General features: G+C 48.5%; 1 protein-coding gene across 11 annotated transcripts in view; it reads left to right on the top strand.

Annotated features, from left to right (window-relative positions):
• Positions 1 to 454: 454 nt before the first annotated feature.
• The window catches only part of Plekhg3 (pleckstrin homology and RhoGEF domain containing G3), a 40,316-nt gene continuing 14,314 nt past the window's right edge, over positions 455 to 26,456 (top strand). For 2 of the 11 annotated variants that reach the window (XM_071607960.1, XM_027929393.2), the window contains exons 1-3: positions 13,208 to 13,298; positions 24,485 to 24,874; positions 25,962 to 26,059. In XM_071607960.1, coding sequence (XP_071464061.1) covers positions 13,275 to 13,298; positions 24,485 to 24,874; positions 25,962 to 26,059 — 512 coding nt within the window. In that variant the 5' untranslated portion in view covers positions 13,208 to 13,274. Of the gene's footprint in view, positions 657 to 684; positions 766 to 4,974; positions 5,393 to 13,204; positions 13,299 to 22,270; positions 22,292 to 22,587; positions 22,660 to 24,484; positions 24,875 to 25,961; positions 26,060 to 26,456 lie in introns of those variants that run through there. The other 9 variants (XM_027929386.2, XM_027929387.2, XM_027929384.3 and 6 more) reach the window with 9 other exon arrangements.

Here is a 26,456-nt window from a genome sequence, read left to right as displayed (position 1 = left end):
AGGACCTCCACGTGCCATCCCGACCGGCGCCTCGCTGCAGAAAGCCCCCTTTGCTGAGCCTCAAGTTCCCTGTCCGTGTATTGGGGATGTCTCGAAAGGCGCTGATGACAGATCTGTGACCTTAGTGTGATCCCGTCCAGGTATTTTAGAGCATCTAGGCTGCTTGGGAAGGGCTGGCGATCGCGGGAGCAGCACCGTGCGGCAGCGCTCGCCCCACCTGCGCGCGTTACTCATTAGCCAGGCGGGAGCCGCGCCGCCGCGGTATCCTTCAGCACGAGTCCCAGTGAAGGTTCCCCCGACCCCCGCCCAGCTGCCAATTCGCTGGATTCCAGCCGCGGGCCCCAGTCTCCACCCACTGGAAAAATTCCTGGTCCGCTCCTCCCTCACTCCCTCCCTCCCGCCCGCCGCAGCCCGGGCTCCGCTCGGCCCCGACTTCCTGCCGGGCTCTGGGAAGCCGCGCGCGGACTGGGATCCCCAGAGGCCGAGCTCGCAGCTGGCCGCGTCCGGGACCGCCGACCCTCTGGCAGTGGGCGGGAGCAGCCAGCAGCCTCAGCCCCTTCCGAGAGCGACTTTCAAACTCGCGCTCGCGTCCTGGCGCCACCTGGACAGCCCAGAGCGCCAAGAGCGACCTGAGCCAGAGGGGCGGCGACCGCTGGGTAAGCGCCCCTGGGTTCTCTCCTCTCCCTTTGCCCGTGTAGTCGTCGGAAGTGGCAATGCCCAGAGTCAGGCTGGGTTCCTGCACTCCTCGTGCCGACCCCCGGCGAGGTGAGGACTTGGGCTACCGGGAGGGCCCAGGGCTGTGCTGGTTCTTTCCGGGGCAACCCTTCCAGACGACGGCTAGACCTTGGGAGGGTCGTTCGAGGAGACATTTTCTGTCTTTTTACACCCACCCCGGAAGCAAAAGGAACGAAGGCTCCGAGCGGCTCCGCGGGAGCTCAATTTGAAATCCGGAAAGCCGAGGAGCGGCGCCCGGCAGCTCCCTTGCGTGCTGGGTCTCCCTGGGCCGGTCCTTGCCTCGGGCTGTGGACCTTTCTGGGGAAGGACTCCAGCCTCTAGTCCCGTGAGCCCACAAGGTGCCCGCAGCTTGTTCCGGGTTGGTGCCACACGGTGTTCGCTCTTGGGAATCCCAGCTCCCTGTCCAAGAGGGATTAGAGTAGGTGCCAGAAACTGGGTGTTGGGGAGTTGAAAGTACAGAGCCTCTGGCTGCCGCTGACTTGCCGGCCGTCGCCCATTCCCGCAGTCAATTTGGGCATTTGCAGCTCGCTCTCAGCCCTTTGGTTTGGGATCTCAGGATAAGGCGTGCAAGCTGGGAATTTTAAACAAGTTGTTTAGGTAGCTGCTTTTATTCTTTAGAGCGACTTTGGAAATAAAAGGAAACACGGAGCTTGAAATGTAGTGGTTGGGGGGTGGGGAGTCTAGGCAGGGAGGGGGGTGGAGTAGAGAGCGTGTAAGGGTTTCACTCTAGAGGTCCCGCGCCAAGCTGCTGGCAAATGTAGGGGCTGGTCCGCTGCTCGGAAGCCCCCAGAAGTTAACCCGGACTGCATCACTTTTTGAGGAGCTCTGCCTGGGGGTTCCTAGAGTCTCCTCAGCCGTGCCTCTGCATGCAGCCCTATCATATGGCCCTTGCTCAAGAAATAATAAGCAGGGAGAGTAATGACAGTCCAGAGAAGGAGAGGGGGGCGCTCCCGCTGAGCACATCAGCTGGCTGGCCTCCGGGAAGCACCTCTCCTGCCCCTTTGCTGGACTGGGAGTAGGATCCTTCACCACTAAACCCCAAATGTCCCCAGCAGAAAACCCAGGGGGTAAGAGCCAAAGAAGGTGAATCATTTCTCTGTAACTCATCCCCTCCCTGTGGTTCTGGGTTCACACCTGGCTGGCTGCTCCCTTCCCCTTTGTACAACTGCTGTTGATGCCCCTGCTGTTGACTCTGTTGTCCCCTTTGCTCCCTTGGGGATGAGGCAGGCAGTCGGGATGAAGTAAAGCCTAGGCCAAGTTCCTGCTGCTGAGGGAGTGATTCCTTTGAGTTGCTGCAGGGCTTTTATGTTACCTTTTCTAGAAGGCGCAGGGTGAGTAGAAGGAGCCATGGGCTGACAGTCCGCCTCAGATTTTGCCTGAGTTTTAGTCCTGGCTATACTGCATAGGATCAAAGATTGGTACAGTGGCTGGGGCTGTAGGTCCCTCAGATCAGCCTGCTCCATTTACACAGGAAGGCAGCACGGCTCATAGAGGTGAGGTGATTTCAGCTTTGGTCCCTGTTGGCCCAGTAGGGACCAGAGCTCTGATTTCCTCACTTTTGAGTCTGTTTTTCCAACCTGACCTGGCCAATTCACTTATCTTTTCATAGTTTCCACATGAATAAAGTGAGGTTACTTGCCTGCTTTTCTTTATAGCGGCTATGGTAAGGATCAAATGAAGCCTCTGTGGAAAGAAGAAAAAGAAACAATGATGCATGGTGGTTGGGAGGGGCCCTCAAGGGCTTTACATTTTACTGGATAGGTCCCATGTGTGCCACAAAAGTCGGTAGACACCAGGAGCCAAGGGTGGATGTTTAATCCCCTGGCTTATAATATCTCAGCTCTAGAGTAAACACTGGCCTTACCAAATCCACTGCTATCCCAGGGTCACTGTGTTTACACCAGAGCAGGCCAAAGGCCATGGCCTGAGGGATGACCAGGGCTGTAGGGTGAGAGGGTCTGTTTTCCAGATGTATGGCTGGCCCAGCACTTCCACCTCACTCTCAGAACCTAGGAAGGCTCTGGCCCCAAGCTGGGAGGTTGTCACGAGCTGTGGCTGTGGATGTGGAAGGTTAATTCTGAAGCTGTTCTCTGTTGTGTTGGTGGTGGGGGGGACTCTGGGTGATGGGAGGGTGTCGCCTTTGCAGCTGCACTGAGGGCTGTCTTCAGCTTCTCATTGGTGACTCTCCCCGCTCCCAGGCACCCCTCAGGCCCAGCCACTGCTCTGTCCGCCTCTTTAGCCAGCTGCATGTCCACAGGCCTTTTGTTCCAAGCCCTGCTTGGTGCCCTCCTATCCCACCAGAAGTCCTCAGGCTGGGGCGTTGGAAGCTAGAAATCACAACTGCCAGCAGCATGTCTCTTCTGGAACCCCCAGGGGACCTAGCAGACCCTCATTTCCTCTTGCCAGGCTCACCTTGGGACCCCCAATTTACCCCTGAATGGATTCCCTCACTGTCTTTTTTCAGCTCTTTCCCTGCATGGACAGATCAGATCATGCACTTCTTCCTATGCTTGTGCCTCTTAATTCTATTGTATGTATTCATTCAACAATTATTTATTTAGCAATTACTATGTATAAATGCTAGGTGTGAGGGACAGCGCAGTGAACAAAATTAACAGTAGTCAACAACCGTTGACCTCACAGAACTGACATCTAGTGATGGAAGCTGACAGTAAATGACAGGTAATAGACATATAGGGTGTGTTAGTGATAAACAGAAAACTATGATAGGGAAGGTAGATGTGAATTGTCATGGGGTGAGATGACAGTTTAGATGGTCAGGAAATGTTGCCCTGAGGGAAGGACTTTTTTGCTGATGCCCAGAGGAGGTATTTTTCCTGCAGCTCTGATTTCCCTTCCTTGAATCCAGGTTGGTGGCACTTAGGGGCAGAGTGTGGAGTTGGATCCTGCGTTCGGATCCTGGCTTGATAGTCACTAGCCTTACAGCTGCTGACTGGGCACTAAACTCCTTTGAACATGTGTTTCTCACCTGTAAAATGAAGTGAGTCATCAAACCTACCACATGTGGCATTGTGAGAGTGAACAATGAGGTAACGTGTGTTCAGTGCTTAGAGGTGTCCAGTAAATCCGCCAGATTCTGCAGGGGTAGCATGGTTTTTGGTGCTAGTGGGAAGGATTCTGGATGAGAGTTTTTAATTTCAAGTACTGGGCAGGGGGGATTGGAATTGAAAAACCTAAGTGATTTCTTTCTAGTAGTGAGCCTTTTCTACTCTACCCTTGATTGTAGATGGTTGAGGATGCAGGACTCCCAGATGTGTGCTGGCCCTTGCCCCTGTGATAGATAGGGACCCAGGGCAGCCCTGACCCTTTCTTGCTCTGGAATTCCCCCTGCTTGCAACCAGCTGATGAATCACACCTTTGTCCCTGGCCTCCCCACTTAGCTTCACAGCTGCAAGGCTGGCCACTCCTCCCCTTAACCTTGTATGGATCGTTATGCTGGGAGTGGGAACAGGAGGAGAGAGAGAGAGAGAGGGGGGCAGATGGTGGGTGTAGCTGTGCCAGCAAAGCCCACAGAGGTGGCAAGAGGATTCTGATGGAGACTCTTAGGCAGCCCTGCCAACATCTTCAATAAGTGTTCACGAGTGGTCAGAATTAATTGATTAATTACTTTTTGACATGGGGACTCCTTCTTTTGCCCAGACTAGTCTCCAGCTCCTGGGCTCAGTTGATGCTCTCACCTCAGCTCCTGGAGTAGCTGGGATTGAATACAGGCATGGGCCACCATATTCCAGAATTTTTTTTTTTTTAAAGGTACCAAGATCCCTCTACCTACTGAGCTACATCCCCAGCCCTTTTTTATTTTTTATTTTGAGACAGGATTTCCCTGAGTTGCCCAGAATGGCTTAGAACTTGCAATCCTCCTGCCTCATCCTCCCAAGTTGCTGGAATTCCAGGCATGTGTCACTGCACGCAGCAATGCCCCAGAATTTAAACTAGCAGAATGACCAACACAGTCAGGCCTGGCTGCCTCCCAACTGTTTCTACCTAGCCCAACTGATGAGTCTCTTCGAAGCCCTCTCAGTTGGAACCATGGGTCTCAAAAGGGTGTAATCTAAAATGCTGTTGTCAAACTTTGTGGTGAGCGGTTTCCTGGGGGCCCAGCCCTGGCACAGGAAGTGAGAGACTGTGGTGGCAGGCAAGGCCCAGGGAAGTGGTCAGCAGCCAGACCACTCCCTCTGAGGGCCTACAGCACACGCACAGGGCAGCCAGGCAGGACCCGTGATGAAGGAACTTTCTGAGTCTGTCAGCTGGGGCAAAGCTAGATATAATCTGCCTGAAGAGGAAGTTGGAGAGAGGGCCCTGTATGCCCTTAAGCAAGTTTGTGTTATTGGGGGACTTGAAATCAGGAGAAAGGAAACCTGGGCAGGGTCAAAGCTGTGATCAGCAGAATATTCATGCTGGCAGTCCCTCTGGCCTTCCCAGCTGGGGCAGAGTTCCGTTAGATTTATTTTGATTAGAAGCACTCAGAGGGCAGGAACTGGGCTTGGCTTATATTGGTTCCCACTCTGAGAGCAGTCTGGACTTGGTGGGTTCATCTGCTCCAGCTTTTGTTCCACTGTGCCAGGGAGCGAAAGGCAGTGGCAGGGATCAGGTCCAGCCTGGGTGGGCTATTGCCACCTGTGAATGCAATCAAAAGGTGAGTGGGGTTTGTACAGTTCTCTTGGCTGGCCTTTGGAGAGGGAGTCCAGATTGAAGCTCTGGAGTTTTGAAGATTCCTACTCTATTTCATGTTAAGGGGATTCTGGGGCTGAACTCAGAGCCTGAACAGGTTCTGGTGGATGTCATGGTGATTGTGCATGTGACTTTCTGTGAAACATAGTGTTTGCTTTGATTAATGCTAGTCTGAGGTGAGCTGGGAGGGAGGGCTGTAAGAAGAGTGAAGTCTGTTTTATCTCGGTAACAGGATCCCAAGAGGAGAGATGGGTTTTGCAAGCACTGGGAGGTCTTAAAAACCATATCCTGTACCCCTGGGGCTGTGTGAGACTGTACATAAACCAGAGGCTCTTGGCCAATAGATGGCAAGTGTTTGCTGAGAGGCAAAGGCAACCAGTACGCCTCCCGGGCACCTGTAGCATAGTAGGAATTCAATAAATGCTTGTCAAGTGAGCAAATTGCTACTGTGTGACAAAACTCAGGAATTAAAGAAATGTTCATGCTCTTCACAAATGTTCTACTCCTGCCCGAAAGTGGCCAGGATATAGGGTTCTAAGAAGTAAATCTGTGGTCAGCTGTGCTGAACGTGGGGCAGGCAGCCCAAATTCCTCAAGCCTACAAAAGTGTGAGAGAATTTGGAGTCCGTGGAACCTGTCTTCCCAGGCTGCAGAGTTTGCCACCATGAAAGTAGGACTGGAAATGGCAGCAAGGTATGCTTATAGTCTTGGAGATATGTCCCATAATATCCTATAACATCTCTTCAATCCTAACCACCTAGCAGCCACCCAGCAGCCTTGCTTATCTACACATAGCCAAGATTGCCCTGCATCACCCAAGGGCTCAAGTTTCTGTGATATTCACACCAGCCTCCTCAGACCCTTTGACTCCCTCTACCTCTGTCCCACCCCTGGTACTGGGGATTGAACCTAGGGGCGCTCTACCACTGAGCTACATCTCTGGCCCTTTTATTTTGTATTTTGAGACAGGGTCTTGCTAAGTTGCTGAGGCTGGCCTTGAACTTGTGATCCTCCTGCCTCAGCCTTCTGAGTTGCAGGGATTATAGGTGTGCACCACCATGCCCGGCCTGTTTTACTTTTACTTATAATCATTGTCATCCTATTTCCAAGCCCACAGCAGATAAGAAGCAGCACGTGAAAGACAGGAAAGAAACCAGAACAGAGAGGGAAAATGACCATAGTGCAGTGAGAGTTGGCAGTGAGAGCAGGCTGAGACCAAAGCTCTAGGAAAGCAACTCCTAATGGCCGAGCCCAGGGTCATTTACTTAGGGGGAATGGCTTGGCACACCTTCCGCCTCCAGAATCATCAGTGTTATAGTAGATGTTCTGCTGGTAATTGTAAGCCTGAGTCACCAAGAAAAGGCTGAGTGATGTTCCCTTGACTCTGTTTAGGATGGCAGGGAAGTATAAAATATATTTTTTACCCAGTCAGAGATTGGGGCTGTAGCTCAATGGCAGAGCGCTTGCCTAGTATGTGTGAGGCACTGGGTTCGATCCTCAGCACCACATAAAAGTAAATGAACAAAATAAAGGTATTGTGTCCATCTACAGCTAAAAAATAAATAAATAAATTCTCAGCTGATTAAAAATTTCAAAGGTATTGATACTTGAGTAATAATGTCATAAATCCTCTCTCAATAAGGCAAAATAAATAATATTATCCCGTCTACAGATAAGTGAACTGAGTCCCTGCAAGGTCCAAGATCACTTAGCCAACACTCTGGAAAGGGTGAGGTTTGAATTTTCTTTTTCTTCTTTCTCTCTCTCTCTTTTTTTTTTTTTTTTTTTTTAAGAGGAGGATAGGGATAGGGGCCTGTGCTGGTGATGGAATCCAGGGCCTTGCGTGAGCTCAGCTCTGAAGCACTTAACCAACCCCCCTAGCTCTAGGTGGGGATTCTCTCTCTCTCTCTCTCCCCCCCCTCCCCCCCTCTTCCCCTCTCCTCCACACACACACACACACACACACACACTCCCTCCCTCCCTCCCTCCCTCCCTCCTTCCCTTCCTTCTCCCTGGGGTGCTCTACCACTGAGCTCCATTCCCAGCCCCTTTTTAGTTTGAGATAGGGTCTCTTTAAATTGCCTAGGCTGGCCTCAAACTTGCTATCCTCTGTTTTCTGAATAGCTGGGACTACAGGCCTGCACTACCATGCCCAGCTGCATTCTTAAAAGCAAGGCATTTCTAACAGGTCCTTGTCCACAGGAGGTCCTAGTAGCCAAGGTGTGCCCTCTAGAGCTGGGATAGGTTCAGTCTTAATTCAGTTTCACCCTAGCAGGCTGTCAGTTTTCCCAAAGGGTGCTTGCCTTAGTTGAAATAAGATTGCTTTCAAGCATTTTCGTCTAAAAGCACCTATATGGGTGCCACTTTTTCTCACTTTCTCTCTCAGAGGCCGGAAATGACAGAGAGGAGTGCAATTTCAAAAATCCTAGGCCTCTTTCTATCAGGAGCTTTGTTTGGGTTCCAAATGCTGCTAAAAGACACTGAGCTATGGGCTCGTTGGTTGTTAGCTGCTTGGAGACCCCTACCCACATTCCCACCATCCAGATTCAGCAAATGTTTGTTTCCCAAACTTATTTCTCTCATTTATTATAGAGATAAAATGTTACAGATGCAACCAAAGCTTTTTCTTTCTAATCCTTTTCACTTTCCTCTCCTCAGAAGTAATATCCCCCTAACATGGGGTTTATCATTCCTATGCATGTCTTTATATTTTAAAATGTTATTTATAAATAATTTATAGTATCATGTTATCTTAATTTTGACATATAGAGTTGTGTTGAATGTATTCTTCTTGGACTTACATTCTTTGTTTTTTTTTTTTTGTTTTTTAATCCAACATTGTTTCAGATTCAACCATGCCAATAAACTTAAAGCTAGGTTATTCATTTTAACTGCTCTGTGGTATATTGTGTAATTATGTCACACTTCTCTTGTTGATGGGCATGTAGGTTGTGTCCATGTTCTCACCACTGCAGAAAATTCTGTACAGAACATCCACATGCCAGTCTTCTCTCTCTCTCTCATAGACCAGCAGGGGGTTTCTGCATCCTAAGCATGCTTTTCAAAATACTGCCAAATAATGCCTCCCAATGATTTGCAACTCATTTATTGAAATGAGTTAAATAAATGAAATTTATTGAAATATGAGAGCTCCTATTTCACTAATATTTGGACTGTCTTTTCTAATCTGGGGAATACAAAACAATATTTTTAAACTGTTTTAAAAATTAACGCTTCAATTACTTAGGTAGGGATGCTTATGTCTATTGGCCAGTTGTTTACTGTTCCATCTTAAAAAATTTTTTAAACAGGTAATACTTTATCCATATGATCCAAACTCTAAAAGGGAATACAGTGAAAATTATCTCCCTGTTCCCTAGTTACCCAGCTCCCCATCCTAAGTAAAACATTTTAAGAGTTCCTTAGGTACTTTTTCAGAGGTAATTCTATGCTTTACACATTTTGTGTATATTGGATGGGAGGTGGTACTGGGGTTTTGTGCTACATCCCCATCCTTTTTTATATTTTTATTGAGACAGGATCTTGCTAAGTGACTGAGGCTGGCCTCCAACTTACAGCCCTCCTACTTCAGCTTCCTGAGTTGTTTAGGTTCAAGGTGTCAGGACCATCCCTAGCTCTTCTATGCATTCTTAATTGCCATCGTCTTTTCTTGTGGATTTGTAGGGGTATGTGTGTGTATGTACACATATAGAGACATGCATACGTATATGTATATATAACATATGTATTTGGGTTTTGGGGGAGGTATTGGGGATTGAATTCATCCCCAGCTCTTTTTTATGTTTTATTTTGAGACAGAGTCTTCCTAAATTGCTAAGGCTCCCCTTGAACTTGCAATTCTCCTGCCTTAACCTCCTGAGTCTCTAGGATTACAGGTGTACGTACACATCTATGCGTGCCTTATATATCTGTTTGTTAAATAATATTTTGTGGACTATATATATTATATATGTATACATAGACATAGTCTTAACCTTATTAAATAATGTCATTTTCATGGGGACATTTTAGTTCTAATGTCGTACTTTGTGTCTTGTTCTTTTTTAGTCTGGACACGTGTGAGGCCTGAAGTTTGATCCCTAGTACCACAAAAGCAGAAAAGGAAAAAAAATCCTTTCCTATTCTGATATTATAAATATATCTCTTAGTATATTTTCTCATAAAATCAAGTTTTGCCTCCCACACTCACCCTCTTGATTCGCCTAGAATGTGTGCTCTTAAGTGACAGTGGCTTCTCTACCCTAGCTGCACGGGAATGCCTCTGGAGGACTTTTAATGAATGTACTGATGCCTGAGCCTGCTCCAGATCAGACCAACAAGAGGGAAGTTCCTTGGGCTGAGGCCCAGGCATGGTCATGAAGTACTCAGGGGGCTTTTCTGTGTAGCCATGATTGAGAACTACCCAATCTTCTTGGGTAGAACTGATTTTATTTTTTCCAGAGGAGTAGCCAATTTTTCCAGCTGTGGTTATTGAATGGTCTATATTTTTCCTATACTCTTTTTGCTTTTAATATTCTTTCTTTCTCTAATTCTTTCTTTATAGTTTCATTGAGATTTATTTCACATATCTTTTTTTTGTGTGTGTGTGTGTGTTGGAGATTGAACCCAGGACTTTGTGCATGCAAGGCAAGCACTCTACCACTGAGCCACAACCCCAGCCCTGATTGTGATTTTGATTTGTATTTCCCTAATGACTGATTATGTGGCGTATCTCTTCATATGCCTATTGGCCATTTCTGTATCTTCTTTGGAGAAATGTTGAATTAAATTTTTTTGCCCATTTTTAAATTGGCCTGTTTGACTTTTTTATAGTTAAGTTGTAAAGGTTCTTTATGTATTCTGGATATAAGTTCATTGTCAAGTATTTTTTCTCTTATTCTGTAGTTAATCTTTTCACTTTTTTTTTTTTTAATGGCTGTCCTGGGGATTGAATCTAGGGCTTTGTGCATGCTGGGTAAGTGCTCTACCACTGAGCTATACCCTCAGCACAAAGTTTTTAAATTTTGGTAAAGTCTAATTTATCTAAGCTTTTGGTGTTTTACCTAAGAAACCCTTGCTCACCCAAGGTCACAAACACTTCAAATACTTATTCCTATCTTTTCTTCTGAGAGTTTTATAGCTTAAGCTTCTTTCATTTAGGCCTGTGATCCGTTTTGACATTTTTTGTGACATTTTGTGAGATGGGTGTCCACATTCATTTTTTTTTTTTTTTTTGCATGTGGATATCCAGTTATCCCAGCACCTTTTGTTGAAAAGACAATTCTTTCCTTATTGAATTGTCTTGGCCCCTTGTTGAAAATCAGTTGACTGTAAATGTGTGAGGTTTTATTTCTGTATTTTCTTTTTTTAATATTTATTTTTTAGTTTTAGGTAGACATAATATCTTTATTTTACATTTATGTGGTTCTGAGGATCGAACCCAGTGCCTCATGCATGCTAGGTGAACGCTCCACCACAACCCCAGTCCCTTATTTCTGTACTTTTAATGCTGTTTCATTGATCTCTATATATGTTCTTATGTTAGTACAGCACAGTGTTGATAACAGGAGCTTTGTAGTGGATTTTGAAGTTGGAAAGTGTGTATTTTTTAAAAGTCTTTTTCAGATCTTTGAGCCTCTCTCTTACATCTTCTGATACCCTTGTGATGGTTTGCTTCCTCACATGGTTTATACTTTTTATATTGAGCTCCGCTTCATTGGTCACAGGGGGAGGAAGGCTAAAAAGCAAGATATTTTGGAATTCTGCACTTAGTGATGCTGAGATCTAGGTTCATCGTGAGTGTGAGTAGAGGTTTGAAGTGGGGTAGAGGACAAGAGGCTTGGAAGGCTTTTCCCCAGAGCTTTGCATGTCCTGCTGCTTCTTACCATGCAGGTCTTGGCTCAAAAGTGGCTTCTTCAGAGACTTGCCCGACTACTTACCTAAAATGAAGTTCCCATGCCCCTGTCACACTATTTTCCCAGCTCCATCTTCTTCATAGCAATTAGCACTACCCAGAAATATGTTAGGGGTGTGGGGTGTAGCTCAGTGTACTGACAGCAGGGACTCTGGAGGCTGAGGCAAGAGCATTGCAAGTTCAAAGCCAGCCTCAGCAATTTAGATAGACCCTGCCTCAAAATAAAAAAAATAAAAAGGGTTAGGGACTTAGCCCAGTGGTAAAGCACTCCTGGGTTCAATTCTCAGTACCCAAACAGGAATAGATTAATTTGTCTGTCATTTATGGCTCTCTTCCCCACTGGAATGTAAGCTCTATGAGAACAAGGAATTGTCTCATTCATACATGTCCCCAGCACCTGGTGTATGGTTTATGCTGTTAATATATATAGGTGAGTTCAAGCAGTCTACCTTTCAGACAGGAAGAGATCTCCGCTCTGATCCTGTGGTCTATTTCCACTGAGTGACCAGGCAGCAGGAAGGAGGTGAGCTTCCATTCCCAAACCTCTACTATGCCTCCACTGGAGGTGCCTTTCTCTCCCAATACAGGCACCCACAAAACATTGTCTCTCCTGTGTGCTTTGATCTTATTCTGGTAAGCATTCACACAGCTGCCAGAATTTGTAAAAGGGGCCAGGAAAGTAACACAGTGGTAGAGCACTTGGAGTGTATGAAGCCCTAGCTTCTGTCCCCAGCACTAGGGGAAAAAAAAAAAAAATGGGAGTGGGAATTTGAGTGTGGAAAGACCTGGGAAGAAAGGGCACCGAACCCTGGAGAAAGTGACTGAACACCCAGAAAGCAGTGTAGGATACTGGCCACTGGGCTCACTAAACCAAGGTGCAGATTAGCACCCTGTGGTGAGAGTCGGGGTGGAGGAGAACAGCCACTCTTCCTCAGCTGTGCTCTCACTAGTGGTTTCTGGAGGCTTCTTACAGGTTACTTACAGGTGAGTTATGAATTCCCCGTGACTCCATTTGGCCTTATTCTGAGGTTGCCCCGTGGTGTATGGTCCTAGCAAAAAGCACTAACTTGTGAAAGGGCAGAGTCTCCAAGGGCATTCCCTGGAGGGGTGTTGAGGGATGGTGCCTTTCTTTTCATCTTTGGCTCCACCTCTTGGGCCTGCAGGGGATGCTTTTGCTAATGGGTTTCAGCAAACTCTGGCCTCCCACATCTATCTGGGCAGCCCTGAGTGGTGAGCATCCTGAGATTATGTTGAGGATGTGTTAGCACCAGGCTCTGTGCACCCTGATAAATGTCAGCTGAGATAATTTCAGGAGCCACTACACCTAAGTTTTCCTGATCTGTAAAATGGGGACAATAACTGAGGTCCTTCTGTCCCTCCCTTCCTCTCTTGCTGACCTGAGGACCTAAGGGTTAATAGCCTCAGGCTCTGAGGGCCTGGGTGGGGGAGGCGCAGCATAAATGGTGTATTGTTGTGCTGGTGAATGATCCGGCTTTGTTTGAGAGTCTTCAGTATTTGACTTCCTGCACTTAGTGTCCCATGTGCTTAATTGCTGGAGATGCTTGTGGGTCTTCTGCTGAGTGTTGCTCACCTCCTGGGGCTGTGGCTCTAGCGTCCTCGTCCTCACCCCGCTGGGACCTTTGAGTTGTGGTGGGCAGCTGCATTTCCTGTGCTGGGCCCCCCAGCAGTCAGGAATGAGAGAAATGCAGAAAGTATGACCCACACGCGGAACTGGATCTGAATAGGACATTTATTGGAAGAGGTTTCGCTGGAGGTGGCGGGCACTTTAATTGGCGGGGCGCTTAATTCCCCCCTGAGGCTGTTGGTGGCAGTTTGCTGCTGCTCGCCCTGAGCCTGTTAACCGCTGGGCTGCCGGTCCCCCGGGAGAATGCCGCTCCCCAACCCCTGGCCGCCCTCTGGGTGCTGGTGCTTGGATGGGAGCCCTTTTGAGGAAAGCGGTAGGTACAGCTGGGGCCAGGCCTGGGGTGCAAGTGGGGTGTCTCTGGATTTCTGTCACCTCTGGGCCTCCAAGCCTTGTCTGACAGCCTCCAGGAAACCTGGCTGGCTACAGGTTTGGGGGAAAAGACAGCCTGTTCCCGTGGGGGTTCAGAAACTGAGGGCTGTTCCCGGGCAAGGTGCAGGGGAGCAGGAGTGGCTCCTTTTGTGTCCTGCTCTGGTTGCTTCTGGTGGGTTTGTCCTTGTGCCTGGGACATTGTCCTGTGTTTCTTTTCGAGGCTACTGCAAATGCTTTGTTAGGGCACTTCAGAGGGTCTTCTCATCTTGAATATTCAGAATTGGGTGGTCAGTGAAAGAAGGTCCTGTGGGACCCAGCTCACGCGATTGCACACACATACCCTGGGAAAAGCAGAGTTAATCTCACGCTTCTTCCTGAAGCTTCCTTTTCCCAGAATCCACAGGGGTTGGTTGTTTTGTATCAAAGCAAGTGGTGGCTGGTAGCACAGGTGAAAGGAAGTTCTCCCCACCCTGATGGACGCTGGGTCAGCACCCACCATTTCTGTAGCTCTGGGCAGCAGGTGTTGGGAGGTTAGGGGGCAGATTGTTGCCCTGACTTGGCTATTTGTTTTGCCTCCAAATCAAGGCCTCACTTTTCCAGAAGTAGATTCTGCTGCCTGGGCTGGGCTTCACCATGTATCCCAGAAACGGACTGGTGACAGCTGCCCCACCCTCTGAATTCTGGTCTTTGTAGGCTTTCAGTCGGGGCAGGGTGGGGGATGGGGATTCCTCCCCCCTCCTCCTTGGAACTGGTTGGATGAGTTCCTTAGGCCTCCCTGGTGGAGGCCCCTTAGCCCCATGGGGGATGGGGGCCTCCTGGACTTGCAGAACAGCCGTCTCACCCTGTACCTCCCTTTGAGAATTTACATTGTGTGTGAATCCTGCCTGGGAAGATCCATTCCTGTAACTTCATCAGGCCCCAGGTGAAAGCCCAGGGCAAAGGCAGTTGGAGTTGGTAGTAATGAGAGCTTTTTGCTCCCTATGGTACCTGGGAGGTGGGGAAGGCCAGGAGGGTTTAAACCACTGCAGCAGTTTACACAAAGAGGCCACACTTGTGCACATTTCTTTTCCGGTCTGGAGGCTCCTGCTTGGAATTGGGAAGGAAGGCACCCTGGCAGTCTCACCCCCAGTTCTGACCAGTGTGGAGAAGGAAAGTTCAAATGGCGAAGAAGAAACCCTCAGGGGGTAAGATGTGGAGGAGCCCTCCCTGAGCCCTGGAGAGAGTTGCTGGCCTAGGATCCCTGAGGGATCAATTCCCCTGTGGTTAAGACCTGGTAGTCAGTTTTCTAGAGTAGCTAGTCTTTTTCTGCCTTGGGGAGCTTCTAATTTATGCATAGCTCATGTTGTCACCTTTATTTTGGGCACAGTTCTTTCTTCTGGAATAGAAATAGGTCTCATTCCTCTTTTGAGCCAGCATTGCCTGGGGCCATCTCTCCTAGAAACACTGAACAGTTAGCACCTCTTGGGGCCTTGCATCTTCTTGAAGGCTGCTGGACTCTATGGACACCTGTAGTCACAGCCCTACATATCTCATTTTGTTCCTTTTTAGGGCACATTCTTATATACCTTGTCTCATGGAGATCCATTTCTGCCTGTCCCAGCAGTGGTTCTTCCAGACCTTCCTTGGATGTGTCCAGTTCCACAAGGCCGAGTGGGTTCTCTTCACACTGTCCTTGGCCTGCTTTCCAGTCTGATTTCTTGCTGCCAGATGTTCAGGTTCTGGGTGGTCCAGGTGCTTTTGGGATCCATCTTGCCCATATGCTGTTCCCTTGGCATCAGAGATCTCCTCCTCACCTGTTAAAGGTGTGCTCATCATTCATGACTCACTAAAATGCCACCTCTTCCTGGAAAGCGCTCTGGTCCCCTGGGTGCACTAGCACTTCGTATTATGTTAGCGTGGTTTCTTTATTCATACTCCGTACCCGCACTCAAGGCATTATTTTGTGGATAATCTGTTTATAGGACTGTTTTCCTTGCTAGAGTTCAAGTTTCTCAAGGATGGGGACAATGTGTCATTCATTTCAGTGTCCTCAGGGCCTAGCATCATGCTCAGAGGTTTTGAATGAATTCCCAAACTACAGGCAGATTGGATCTCCTTTGCCTTCCAAGACAGTACTTCTTGGGGGTTTTGTTTTGTTTTGTTTTTACAGTGCTGGGGCTTGACCCAGAGCTTTGTACTTGCTAGGCAAGCATTCTACCACTGAGCTACATCCTGGGAAAAGCAGAGTTAATCTGCTTCTTTTTGTCATTGAGATACTTGTCTTGTTTCTCCTAAGACAAATGTGTGTGATTCACTGCTGTATCTCCCACAAGGCTGCCACAAGGTCTTTGTGCAAAGTAGGTGCTTGGTAAATACTTGTCAAGTGAATGAGTTTTGAAGCTCACAACTCAGGAAGGGCAACTAGCATTATCCCTGAAGAGTAGACATTGAGGCACTTAATGCTCACCTCCCTGCTCCTTACCATCATCCTGAGCATTAGGAACAGAGCAAGGGCTCATTTGGAGAGGAGCTGGCTATATTCCCTGGGCTCTTCCATACTCATTTTTCTGCTTTCCCCGCTATTTGATATTCCCTGTGACTTAGAAAATGGATGATCATCAGAGCCCTTCCCAGTTCCTTGTTAGCTTTCCCAGATGTCCATCCTGAAGCTGGATTTAAAATCCAAGGACCACGGTCAAGGTTGTTTTTTGTTGGTCTCTTCTTTGTGCCTTTGCTCCCACAATGCCTTAGCTCTGTTCTCTCTAGCTCCTACTAGTACATGCTGTTTCTCCCTGCAGAATGCTACAGAATGCGCCCTTCCTGCCATAGCAGTGGATCTCTTCATTTATCTTTCATTTTCTGATTTGACTTTCTGTTGGGAAAGGATATCACGTTATTTTTTCCAGCTAAATTGCTCTGTATTTGTACTTATTTGGTCTGAATTGATGGTGGGTCGTAGAAGATGGATAAATGCTGTGTTGGTGGAGCAGGATTAAGTCATGCTGGTTCACCAAGTTGATCTTGTATGTTCAGTATTAATATGAGATATGGGTAAAATAAACTTGGGTACAAGTCAGAAAAATCTCTTTTCTTTGTGCTTATGGAACAAATAAGAGATTTATCCACCATTGTCCTCAACACCACCACCACTGTTCTTGGTCGACTTACTGAGTGGCTTACTGAGTGTCGAGTGCACAGATACTTCCTTGTATCATCTCTTGGAAAGAATCCAGTGAGATTGGCACTATTACTATTACTATTACTATTCCCATTTTGCTGATGAAATACTTGAAGCCTAGTGAGGTCAAGTGACTTGCCCAAGGACACATAGAGCCAGGAAAGTAGAGGACGTGGAATTCAAATCAGGTTTGTCTGACTCCAGAGCTTGTGTGTGAATTTAGTGCGTTAACCCTTGTGGACTGGAGCTGCACACTTGTACTTTCTCTTCTGTGCTGAACTCAGCAGGATTTACTGGGGCCCCTCTGTTCCCACTGAAGTTCTCCAGTGCCCCTGATGCAGTAATGAATGCTGTCACTCTGAAGGTGTGGCTCCCCTGTTCTTCTTTTCAAAGCTCCTCTCCCAGCCTAGAAGCCTCAAAACAAGCATTCCCATCCAAAATGGGGATGGTGCCTATAAAATGGGTAATTTGCAGGGCGAGGGCCCTTAATTTTGCTGCCAGGTAGCAAAGATCCTTTGAGACACCCTCCCGTTCCCTGGTGCTGGGGGTGGAACTCAGAGCCTCATACATGCTCAATAATCACTCTACCATTGAGCTCCACACTCAGCCCTCTAGAATCATTTTGACCTAGAGATATGAGGGGTGGGCCCTCTGGAACTTTGGATCTGCCTGTGGTTTCCAAGAGTAATTTCTAGCACCATCTTTTAGAGCTTTTTTTGGTTGCTGCATCTTTTGGGGACCTTGTGTCATTTCCCTGCATGGAGGTAAGTTATGTTGGAAGCCTTGATGACCTGTCTTGGCTGTGAGCAGCAGCAGTTTATAAACTAAACTACAGTAATTGCCCTTCTTTCACTTTTGTATGTGTTTATGTGAAACTTCCTGGTAGACAGCTTTTCTTGGGATATTCATATGTAGAATCATCATAATTGTTTGTCCAGGCTTGGTTACTTTCCCCTTCCTCCTGGTCTTTTGTGACTAAGCACTCTGTATGTGGCATGACAAGGCAGCAGTGCCCCTGTTCTTGCCCCGTATCTGGGGCCAACTAGGATGGGACTGCTGGGTGAATGAGTAGTCACCCATCCTGGGTGCTTCTTGGCTTACTGGAAACTTGCTGGCAGTGACTCATGTGGATACTCATTAGTCTAGAAGGAACTGGCTTTGGTCATGACCTTGACCGCTATTTACCTTTATCCACTGTAGGAGTGGTGAAGTGTTCTAGGTGTGGTCCTGCAGTCCTCCTAGCAGGCATCTATCGGGCACCTAGTGGTGTCTTGCTGTCTGGTAGTGAAGATCCAGACTGTTGGGGTTCACTAATTCAAAAGAAATGCTTGCACATATGAACTCCATGGACCAGTGCTTTAAATGATATCCAGGTTATTAGAATTCAAAGACGTGTGTGTATTAGTTTCCTATTGCTGTTTTAACAAATGCCACAAACTTAGTGGCTTAGCTAAGTCCACAGAGCTGCATTCTTCCTAAGGGTTCCAGGGTGGAATTTGTTTCTTTGCTCTTTTCAGCTTCCTTTGCTTATGGCCACTTCTCCATCTTCAAAGGCAGCAGCATAGCATCTTCCACCTCTTTCTCTCTGCTCCTCTGTTTGACGTCATAAAAACATCTGTCTTACTCTGACTCCTGTGGGGTTCTTTTTATGATTACAGTGGGCTCACCCAGATAATCCAGGATGATCTTCCCACCTTAAGATCTTTAATTTGGGCTGGGGTTGTGGCTCAGCGGTAGAGCACTTGCCTAGCACATGGGAGGCCCTTAGCATCACATAAAAATAAATAAAATAAAGTATTGTGTCCAACTACAACTAAAAAGTATATTTAAAAAAAAAAAAAAGATCCTTAATTTTTCTTTTTTTTTTGGTACCAGGGATTGAACTCGGGTACTTGACTGACCACTGAGCCACATCCCCAGCCCTATTTTGTATTTTATTTATGGACAGGGTCTCACTGAATTGCTTAGTGCCTTGCTTTTGCTGAGGCTGGTTTTGAACTCATGATCCTACTGCCTCAGCCCCCACCCCCACCCCAGCCACTGGGATTACAGGCGTGCGCCACTGCCCCTGGCCAAGATCCTTAATTTGATCACATTTGCAAAGTCCCTTTTGCCACACAAGGTGACATAGATTCTGAGGATATCTGTGGACATGGTTTTCTATGGCAGGGGCATTGTTCACCCTACTGTAGTATAGTATGTTGGAAATGACTGAGGATGCCTTTCTAAAGGAAGTGATTTGGTTACATTTATAGATGGAGAGGGTCTGCTGTTGCATTCTGAGAAATGCTGCATTCACAAGCAAATGTTGAGGTTGTGGGAGGTGAGAACATTGGGGTGTGGGTGAACCCCAGGGTTCTCCTTCCTTTCCAAGGCCAGGCTGAGGGAGTTTTCTGGACTTCAGGCTGTAGGCCCAGACTTCCTCCTGGAATTCAGGTGGGAGGGCTCCATTGGCAGAGCAACCACAATTCTTTTCCTTCCTGGCAGCTGTGGTCCTGCTCAGGGTCTCAGACAGCGTGGACCCCTGCTGCTCTTAGGCGCTGGGAAAACAAATTCCTGAGGGAAAATGAATTTGAGCCAGCTGGGCTGGGTTTGAATGGTCCAGCAACCCTGATCACACAGTTGCCACAGCCTCTACAGAGCATGTTGCAGACAATAAACACAAAGTCACTCCCCAGGGAGTTTTCTCAGGTGGCCAAGCCCTCTTGGGGTCGTCCCCTCCCCTGGAGAGGCTCTAGGACATGGGTCAGGAGCAGTAGGAACTGATGGGCAGGAGCTGGGCTGTGGGAGTAGGGTGGCCGGAGGTGTGCAGAGCTGGGAGAGCACAGCCTCGTGGTTTTAGGGTCTCAGTTGAGATCTCTGTGGAAGTTACACTGCTCCCCACCCTGGTGTCAGAGCAGTTGTGGTTGCTCTCTGTGGCTTCCTTTCGGCACCCTTTCTGAGGAGATTCTGAAGATGGACTTGGGGGATTGTTCTGGGGAAGGTCAAAAGCCCTTTGGCCACTCTAGTTCTGAGACCTTTAGGACATCTAGATGTTTACAGCCAAGAGGTGACGGCGGCAATCTGCACCTTCTGGCTGAGGAAGGTGGACTTTGGAGCAGCTACTATTGGGGGAACCCCCTTACTCCTTTCCTGCCCACCACACCACACAGGTGTGGTGCTGTGGCATTTCCGTTCTTGGGTGTGGGGTGAAGGAAGGGCAGTAGGTGAAAGGATGACGTCAGCTTCTCTTAACCAGAATGTTTTCTGGGGAGTCTCCAGCCTACCTGCCCACCAAAGGGTTCACTGCCTTCTCGGCTCGTTGGCTGCCTGGGAGCAAAGTCTGAGGGAATGAGGTGATTCCTGGGGATTCCCCAGAACCAGAGGCATAGAATTCTTGAGGGCTGCAGGTGGGTACCCCTGTGGGATGTTCCTTTCTAAAGGGAATGTGGTGGGGAAGTAAGATCTCACTGCTCATTTACAAGAGGCCTGAGGACAAAACACAGAAGCCATTGCACTTTCCTGGGGGTATCTTTTTCCCCCCTGTTGGGTCAGATTGAGGGAATGGTGCTGAGGCATGGTTGGGAGGGGAAGGATGTGAGACTTGGCCCCAGTCCACCCTGCTGGGATTCCAAGGGACCTGCTGTAACCTGCCTGCCTCCATACCTGGGGAGATGTAGGGCCTATTCTCAGGAGGTGAGGCTGTATAACTTGGGCAGGTGTGGGGGTAGAGGAAGAATGTAATTTTCCTTATATTTAAATTAAAGCTTTTTTGTGGGGGGGGTGGTTTACTAGGGATTGAACCAGGGGCGCTGTACCACTGAGTTACAACCCCCAGCCCTTCAGTTTTTTTTTTTTTTTTCTTTAAATTTTGAGACAGTGTGCTACTAAATCGCCTAGGCAGATGATCCTTCTGCTTTAGCCTCCTGAGTTGCTGGGATTACAGGTGTGTGTCACCATGCCCAGCTGAGTCCCAGTCTCAAAATATTTTTTAAAAAGGGCTGGGTGGGCTGGGGTTGTGGCTCAGTGATAGAGCACTTGCCTAGCACATGTGAGGTACTGGTTCGATCCTTAGCACCACATTTAAATAAATGAATAAATAAATAAACAAACAAATAAGTAAGTAAAAGTATTCAAAAAAAAGGGCTGAGTGTATGACTCAGTGGTAGAGTGCTTATCTGGCATGTCAGGCCCTAGCTTCAATCCCCAGTTCTGCCAAAAAAAAAAAAAGAAGGAAAGAGAAAGAAATCATTCTTCCTTCCTCTCATGCTCCTGCATCCTTAAAAAAGGTATATACCTGTGTTTCTTGGGCTCATCATAAAGAAAGTTCTTTGGGGACCTCGACAGGGATTCACAGCTTAGGATATGAGAAGGAGATTTTCCAGAAGGTTAATTCATGGATTGATACTGACTGGATTGACTCTGTTGGAAGAGGTCTCTGCAGGAAATGCTTAGGGAACTTGGAGACCAGGTATGGTAGCATGGGGTGGGCGTGGGCTTGGGCTTGAGGGTCTGGCTGCTGTCTGCCTCATCCCCTCATTCCCCAGCAGACAGTGTCTTCCAGAATGAGTTGGAGGAACCAATTTCTCATCCTAGGTTGGAGAGAGGATCTTACCTTATGGGTGATGCTTACCAGATCACATAGGAAGGAAAGGCTGCCCCTGTCCTGGGAGCATGTGGGTGGTACTTGTCTCTGCTCGATGGATTGGGGTGTGTCTACTGTGTCACAGTGGCCTCTCCACAGCCCACACACGGACCTGCCTTGCTGTACTTGCTGCCCATTTCTCCTTGGCCCTCCCTTTCTTGGCCTCTAGGTTCTTTCCCAGTGAATTCTGCCAAGGAGAGAGAGCCTTGTGATCATGGGTGGGTCTCCCAGTCACTGCAGGGTTTCTGTTGTCATCTGAGAAATTTTTAATCTGATCCTAGGGACCTTTCCCTTCTCCTTTCTGCTTCCGCATGGCCTGTGATCCTTTGACCTGGAATTTGTATTATTACTGTGTTGCTCTAATGGGAGAGTAAATGCTAGAGGCCACGTGGTAGGCAGGTCCAGAAATAGCCTTCTCAGTCCTTTGGAGTGTTATAGACTCTAGTCTTTCATGTCTCCCATGTCCTCCATAGCTTATTCTGAAGCAAAGCCATGCATCCAGGGGCTGTCACTAATCCTTTGCTTGTCGCCCTGACTGATGTGAAATCCATCAGGGAGGCAGGGTCTGGTAGAGCATAAGTTCTGGGGCCTGCTTTCCAAGTCCAGATCTACCACTTACTACTTCTGTGGCTTCAGCTCTGAATCTATGGGGACCCTGAGAGTGCCTGCTGCATAGCCTTATTTGAGGGGTGACTTCCTGCATATGGCACGGAGAACCTGCCAGTAGGTGGCTTCTCTGGTTTGTTTTAGCTCTAGGAGAATTTAGGTGTGAATTCCACTTTTTCAAAACTTCTCAAAGTAGAAAATAATTAGTTTCTGGGTTCCTAGTGTACTTATGTTGCCATCCTCACACAGTGGGATCACCAAAGAGTAACCCTCAGAAGGTACCCTATAGTGACAGATCTCCCTGGTATGTGCAGTTTGGAGTGGGTCTGTAATTAATCCTTTGCTTTAAGGCTGTGATCTGCCTGGCTGCAAAATCCATTTGGGATTTGGGCTTTTTCCTTTTAGCCTCCCCACAGGAGGTAACTGACCCCAGGGATCTGGGAAAGGTCTTAGGCCATAAATCCCTTGTTCCAGATGGGGGGCGGTGCCTGACTATACAGCTGCTTTGAAGGACATCAGAGTGCCCCAGAGCTGGGGGTCCAGAGTGGAGGTGAGGCTTGGGTCTTTCTCTTCCTGCTGCCTTTGCTGTTGCCCTGCTGCTGGTTCTCCAGAGAAGCAGAGCTGATTAACTGCAAAGCCTCTTTGGAGAGGGAGGAGGAAGCAGTAGCACTGTCTTCCCTGGGGCTCTCCTCTGAGATGCACCCACACAGTCCTGTTATGTAATCCTCCCTGCGTGGCACAGCAGAGAGGAACACCAGGCTGGTCCCAGTGCTGCCGCTGTGTCCTCATCTGCCACTTGAGGGGATTTTGTAGAGCACCTCAAAGGTGACCTTTTCCCATCCCCAGCTGAGATCCAGCATGACAAAGTCCTGTGTTCCAGAAGGTCCTGGCTGGCAGAGCTGAATTAAGTGATGGAAGGTAAGTAGGTCTGGCCCGCCTGACTTTTAGTTTAGTAAAAGCATCAATTTGTACGCCATTGTTATTCATTTGCCAAATCTGCCCTTGTGATTGCTGTACTTAAGTAATTTACAGTCCAGAGCAGAGGGTCTCAGAAGAGGAAACCTGGGAGGCTGTAAGAGTACATAGCAGGGGTACCCCAGGTTTTGGGGGGTGGTATGGGAAGGTTCCTGGAGGAAGTGGCTTCTAATCTGAGATTGAAGGTTGGGGGATGGTATGGCATGGAGTAGGTGGGGAGGAAATAATGCCCAGGCAGAGAGCACAATATTTGCAAAAGCCAAGGTCCAGAGTACTGGCTTGCAAGTAGGGGCAGAGGCACAGAAAATCAGGGGGCCAGTGCCAAGGATACTGGAGTGATGACACTTCTTAGATTCTCTCCTTGTAACCCAAACCTGTGCCTCTTGGCTATGTTTGTGGGTCAGTAGCTTCAGAGTCCCAGGCTAGAGTTTGAAGAATTGGGTTAGCAGAGGCGAGAGGGATGCACACAAGCTTTTTTTTTTTTTTTTTTGACCCTTTGGAAATAGCCATCAAATGAACATTCTGGAAAGTGGTATTAGTGAGCTCTGGACCTGTGAGGTGGGTCTTGTCTTTCCCAAAGGCCACAACCTGAAGTAGGCTCTAGCCACTTCTCCCTGCCCACTCTGGGTGGGCCTGCCTGTGAGCTGCACCATCTGCTGGGGAATAAAGTCCACCTGAGGCTGTGTTTGCCTCACCTGGGTGCAGTTTCCTGCCTGCTGTGCTGCCAGGAGCTTATAGAGATTCAGCAGTGGCTCAACTCTGAGGAATTTCCTGGCTTGGCTGAGTCAGGGTCCTACCTGTACCAAGTGCTAGGGTGGGGCAGGGGGTGAAGTTGGTTCAGCCATGCCACCATCTCTTCTGTCTTCCCCATCAGTAGCCATAAAGTTTCAGGTGCATGATGAAGCCACTGGTGCCTGAGATTTTGCAGTTCTGGGAGAATATTGCCTGCTGGTCCGAGTGCTGTCTTAACTTTGTAAGAGCTAGATCCCTCCTCCCTGTGCATTCACCCCAGCGCAGGCCCTGCCAGGCAGGCACTAGGGATGTGTGTTTGACAACTACCATTGTCCTCACCATACGGATGGCTTATGGAGCATTTGCTCTGTGCCACGCACCATGCTGAGAGCTGTACAGACAGTGGGTCACTTCATCTTGGAGGACACAGCCCCTGGGGTAGGCTGTATTCATCCCCACTTACAGGTGAGGAGCAGATCGAGACTCTGAGAGAATAAGCACTTTGCCCAAGTGGCAGGGCTGGACTTTTGAGTTCCCCAGAAGGTACCCTGGACTACTATGCTGGAACGGTGTCCTCTCTGCTTTCCTGGGGCCTCAAATTTCTAGGCCTTTTATTGTTCCCTGGAGTAAGCCACCTGTTCTGCTCTGGGAAGGATGGAGATGGAGTGGTTGGAATTGGGAAGAAATGTCACTTGGGCATCCTTGCCAGTGCTCATGTACTCTGAGAGAATGGTCCTCATTGGCCTTCAGTTTTGTCTTGTTTCTTAAATTGTGGTAAAATACACTTAATGTAAAACTTACCATCTTGACTACTTTTAAGTGTACAATTTGGAGACATTAAGTACTTTCGTGCTTCTGTGCAGCTGTCACCACTGCACATCCGGGGAACTGTCATCATCTTATGAAACTGAACTCTGTACTCACCATTAATAACTTCCCATTCCACCCTTCCCCTCTCCCTGGCAACCTTCCTTCCGCTTTCTGATTCTGTGGAGACTCAGAGGTTGATCCTTCTGCTGTCTCTTTTTTGCTCCAGAATCTCCCTGAAGTGCACCCTGCAGGCAGCAATGCCAGGATGCCCGTCTCCACCGCCCTTCGCCAAGATGGCAGCCAGGAGCGGCCAGCAAGCCTGACGTCCACCACCTCTTCATCTGGCTCCTCCCGTGACAGCCACAGTGCCATGGAGGAGCCCATTGGCTCTGAGGCCTCGGCCCAGAATGGGGCAGGCTCCCCACGTGGCCGGCATGCCCCCAACAGCAACAACAACTCCAGCAGCTGGCTGAACATGAAGGGACCCCTCTCCCCATTCAATAGCCGGGCGGCAGCAGGGCCTGCGCACCACAAGCTCAGCTACCTGGGCCGAGTGGTGAGGGAGATTGTGGAAACAGAGCGCATGTATGTGCAGGACCTGCGCAGCATCGTGGAGGTGAGTGCTGATGCTGGGAGGGGTCCATTAATTTCCTCGCAGGGCTGGGGACACTGGCCTCCAGTGGCTCAGCTCTCATAGGAACCTGTTTATACCCAAGGAAGGAAAGGTCTCCCTTGCACATTTGTCTCAGGACATTCTTCTCAGGGAGTGGTGGGGAGGTCTCAGAGCCATACCCTGTGACTTCTTGGGTTTCCTTATGACACTGAGCCATATCAGTAGTTAGGGCAGAAGAACTTTTGCATGTGTCCATGGAGGAGGCACCATTGATAGGGAGGGAGAGACTCCAGCCCCACTTGGAAGACAATGGTGCTTCATAGGGACTGAACCCTCGTAGTCACATCTAGATCCCTACTCTGCTGTCCTCTGCCTGTGATGTCTTAGTCTCTGTGTAACTCCCTGAGCCTCAGGTTCCTCACCTGCAAAGCAAGGCCATGCCTAACTGGCCAGGCTTGTAAAGTGTTTGAGACTGCACAGCACGCAGGAAATGGTGATGTGGTGTTGACGGTCCTTCTGCCCTGCTAGGGAGAGAGGTATATCAGGTTGATAAGGCTCTGTAACAAATCACCACAAATCCCGTGGCTTAAAACAACAGAAATTAATTCTTTGTCAGTTCAAAAGTCCAAAATCAAGGTGTTAGCCAGGTTGGTTCTCGGGAGCCTCCAGGTGAATGTGTTCCATTCTCTCCTCTAGCTTCTGGAGGTTGCTGGCACACTCTGGGTCCCTTAGTCTGTAGCTGTATCATTCTACTCTCTTCCCATCACCTTCTTTGTGTCTGGGTCCTTTCCTCTTATAAGGATACCAGTTATTGGATTTAGAGTTCATTCTAAAAATTATATCATCTTCAGAGCCTTAACCAGTGACATCTGCAAAGACCCTATTTCCAAATAACATTGTATTTTGAGGTGCCAAGTGGGCATGAAGTTTTGGGTGGACACTGTCTAACCCAGTACAGTGAGTGCTGTCTGTGAAATTGTGTCATAGCTATAAAATGCAGTACAGAATTGAGGGGTGGGCAGGGCGGGGTGGGTAGGGAGAACAGGGTGAGCCAGGAGGGGCTGGGTTCTGATCCCCTCTCTCCATGCAGGACTACCTCTTGAAGATCATCGACACGCCTGGACTGCTGACACCAGAACAAGTCAGTGCCCTCTTTGGGAACATAGAAAGCATCTATGCCCTGAACAGGTGTGTGAATGGGCCTGATGCTCACCACTTTCTGCTGATGAGGCCCATCTTGGGACCCCGGGAGGAGCCTAGATGTCCCTGGACATGGGCTGTGACAAATGGGCCTGGGATCTAATCTGTAAGGATAGGGGGAAGGGGAGTTTCATCTCTGCACAAGGGCACGTTTAGGAGACAGGATACCAGCTGGGAAAATGTGCTCTGGGGAGAAGAGATAGATCATTTGAGGGCATGTGCTTGCTTGGTCCAGCCTGGGCCAGCACCTTCTCAGGGGACAGCTAGAACCTTCCACGCTAGTGCTCTTCCTTTGGCCTCCTCTTCGTTCCCCACTTGCACTTCTTATAATTACTTCTCCTTCCCACTGGTCCCAAGGGAAGTCTGGACTCCCCAAGGATGATTT

This window comes from Marmota flaviventris, chromosome 2, assembly GCF_047511675.1.
Source record: "Marmota flaviventris isolate mMarFla1 chromosome 2, mMarFla1.hap1, whole genome shotgun sequence".
Classification (NCBI taxonomy): domain Eukaryota; kingdom Metazoa; phylum Chordata; class Mammalia; order Rodentia; family Sciuridae; genus Marmota; species Marmota flaviventris.
This window is presented reverse-complemented; position numbering and strand designations above follow the sequence as displayed.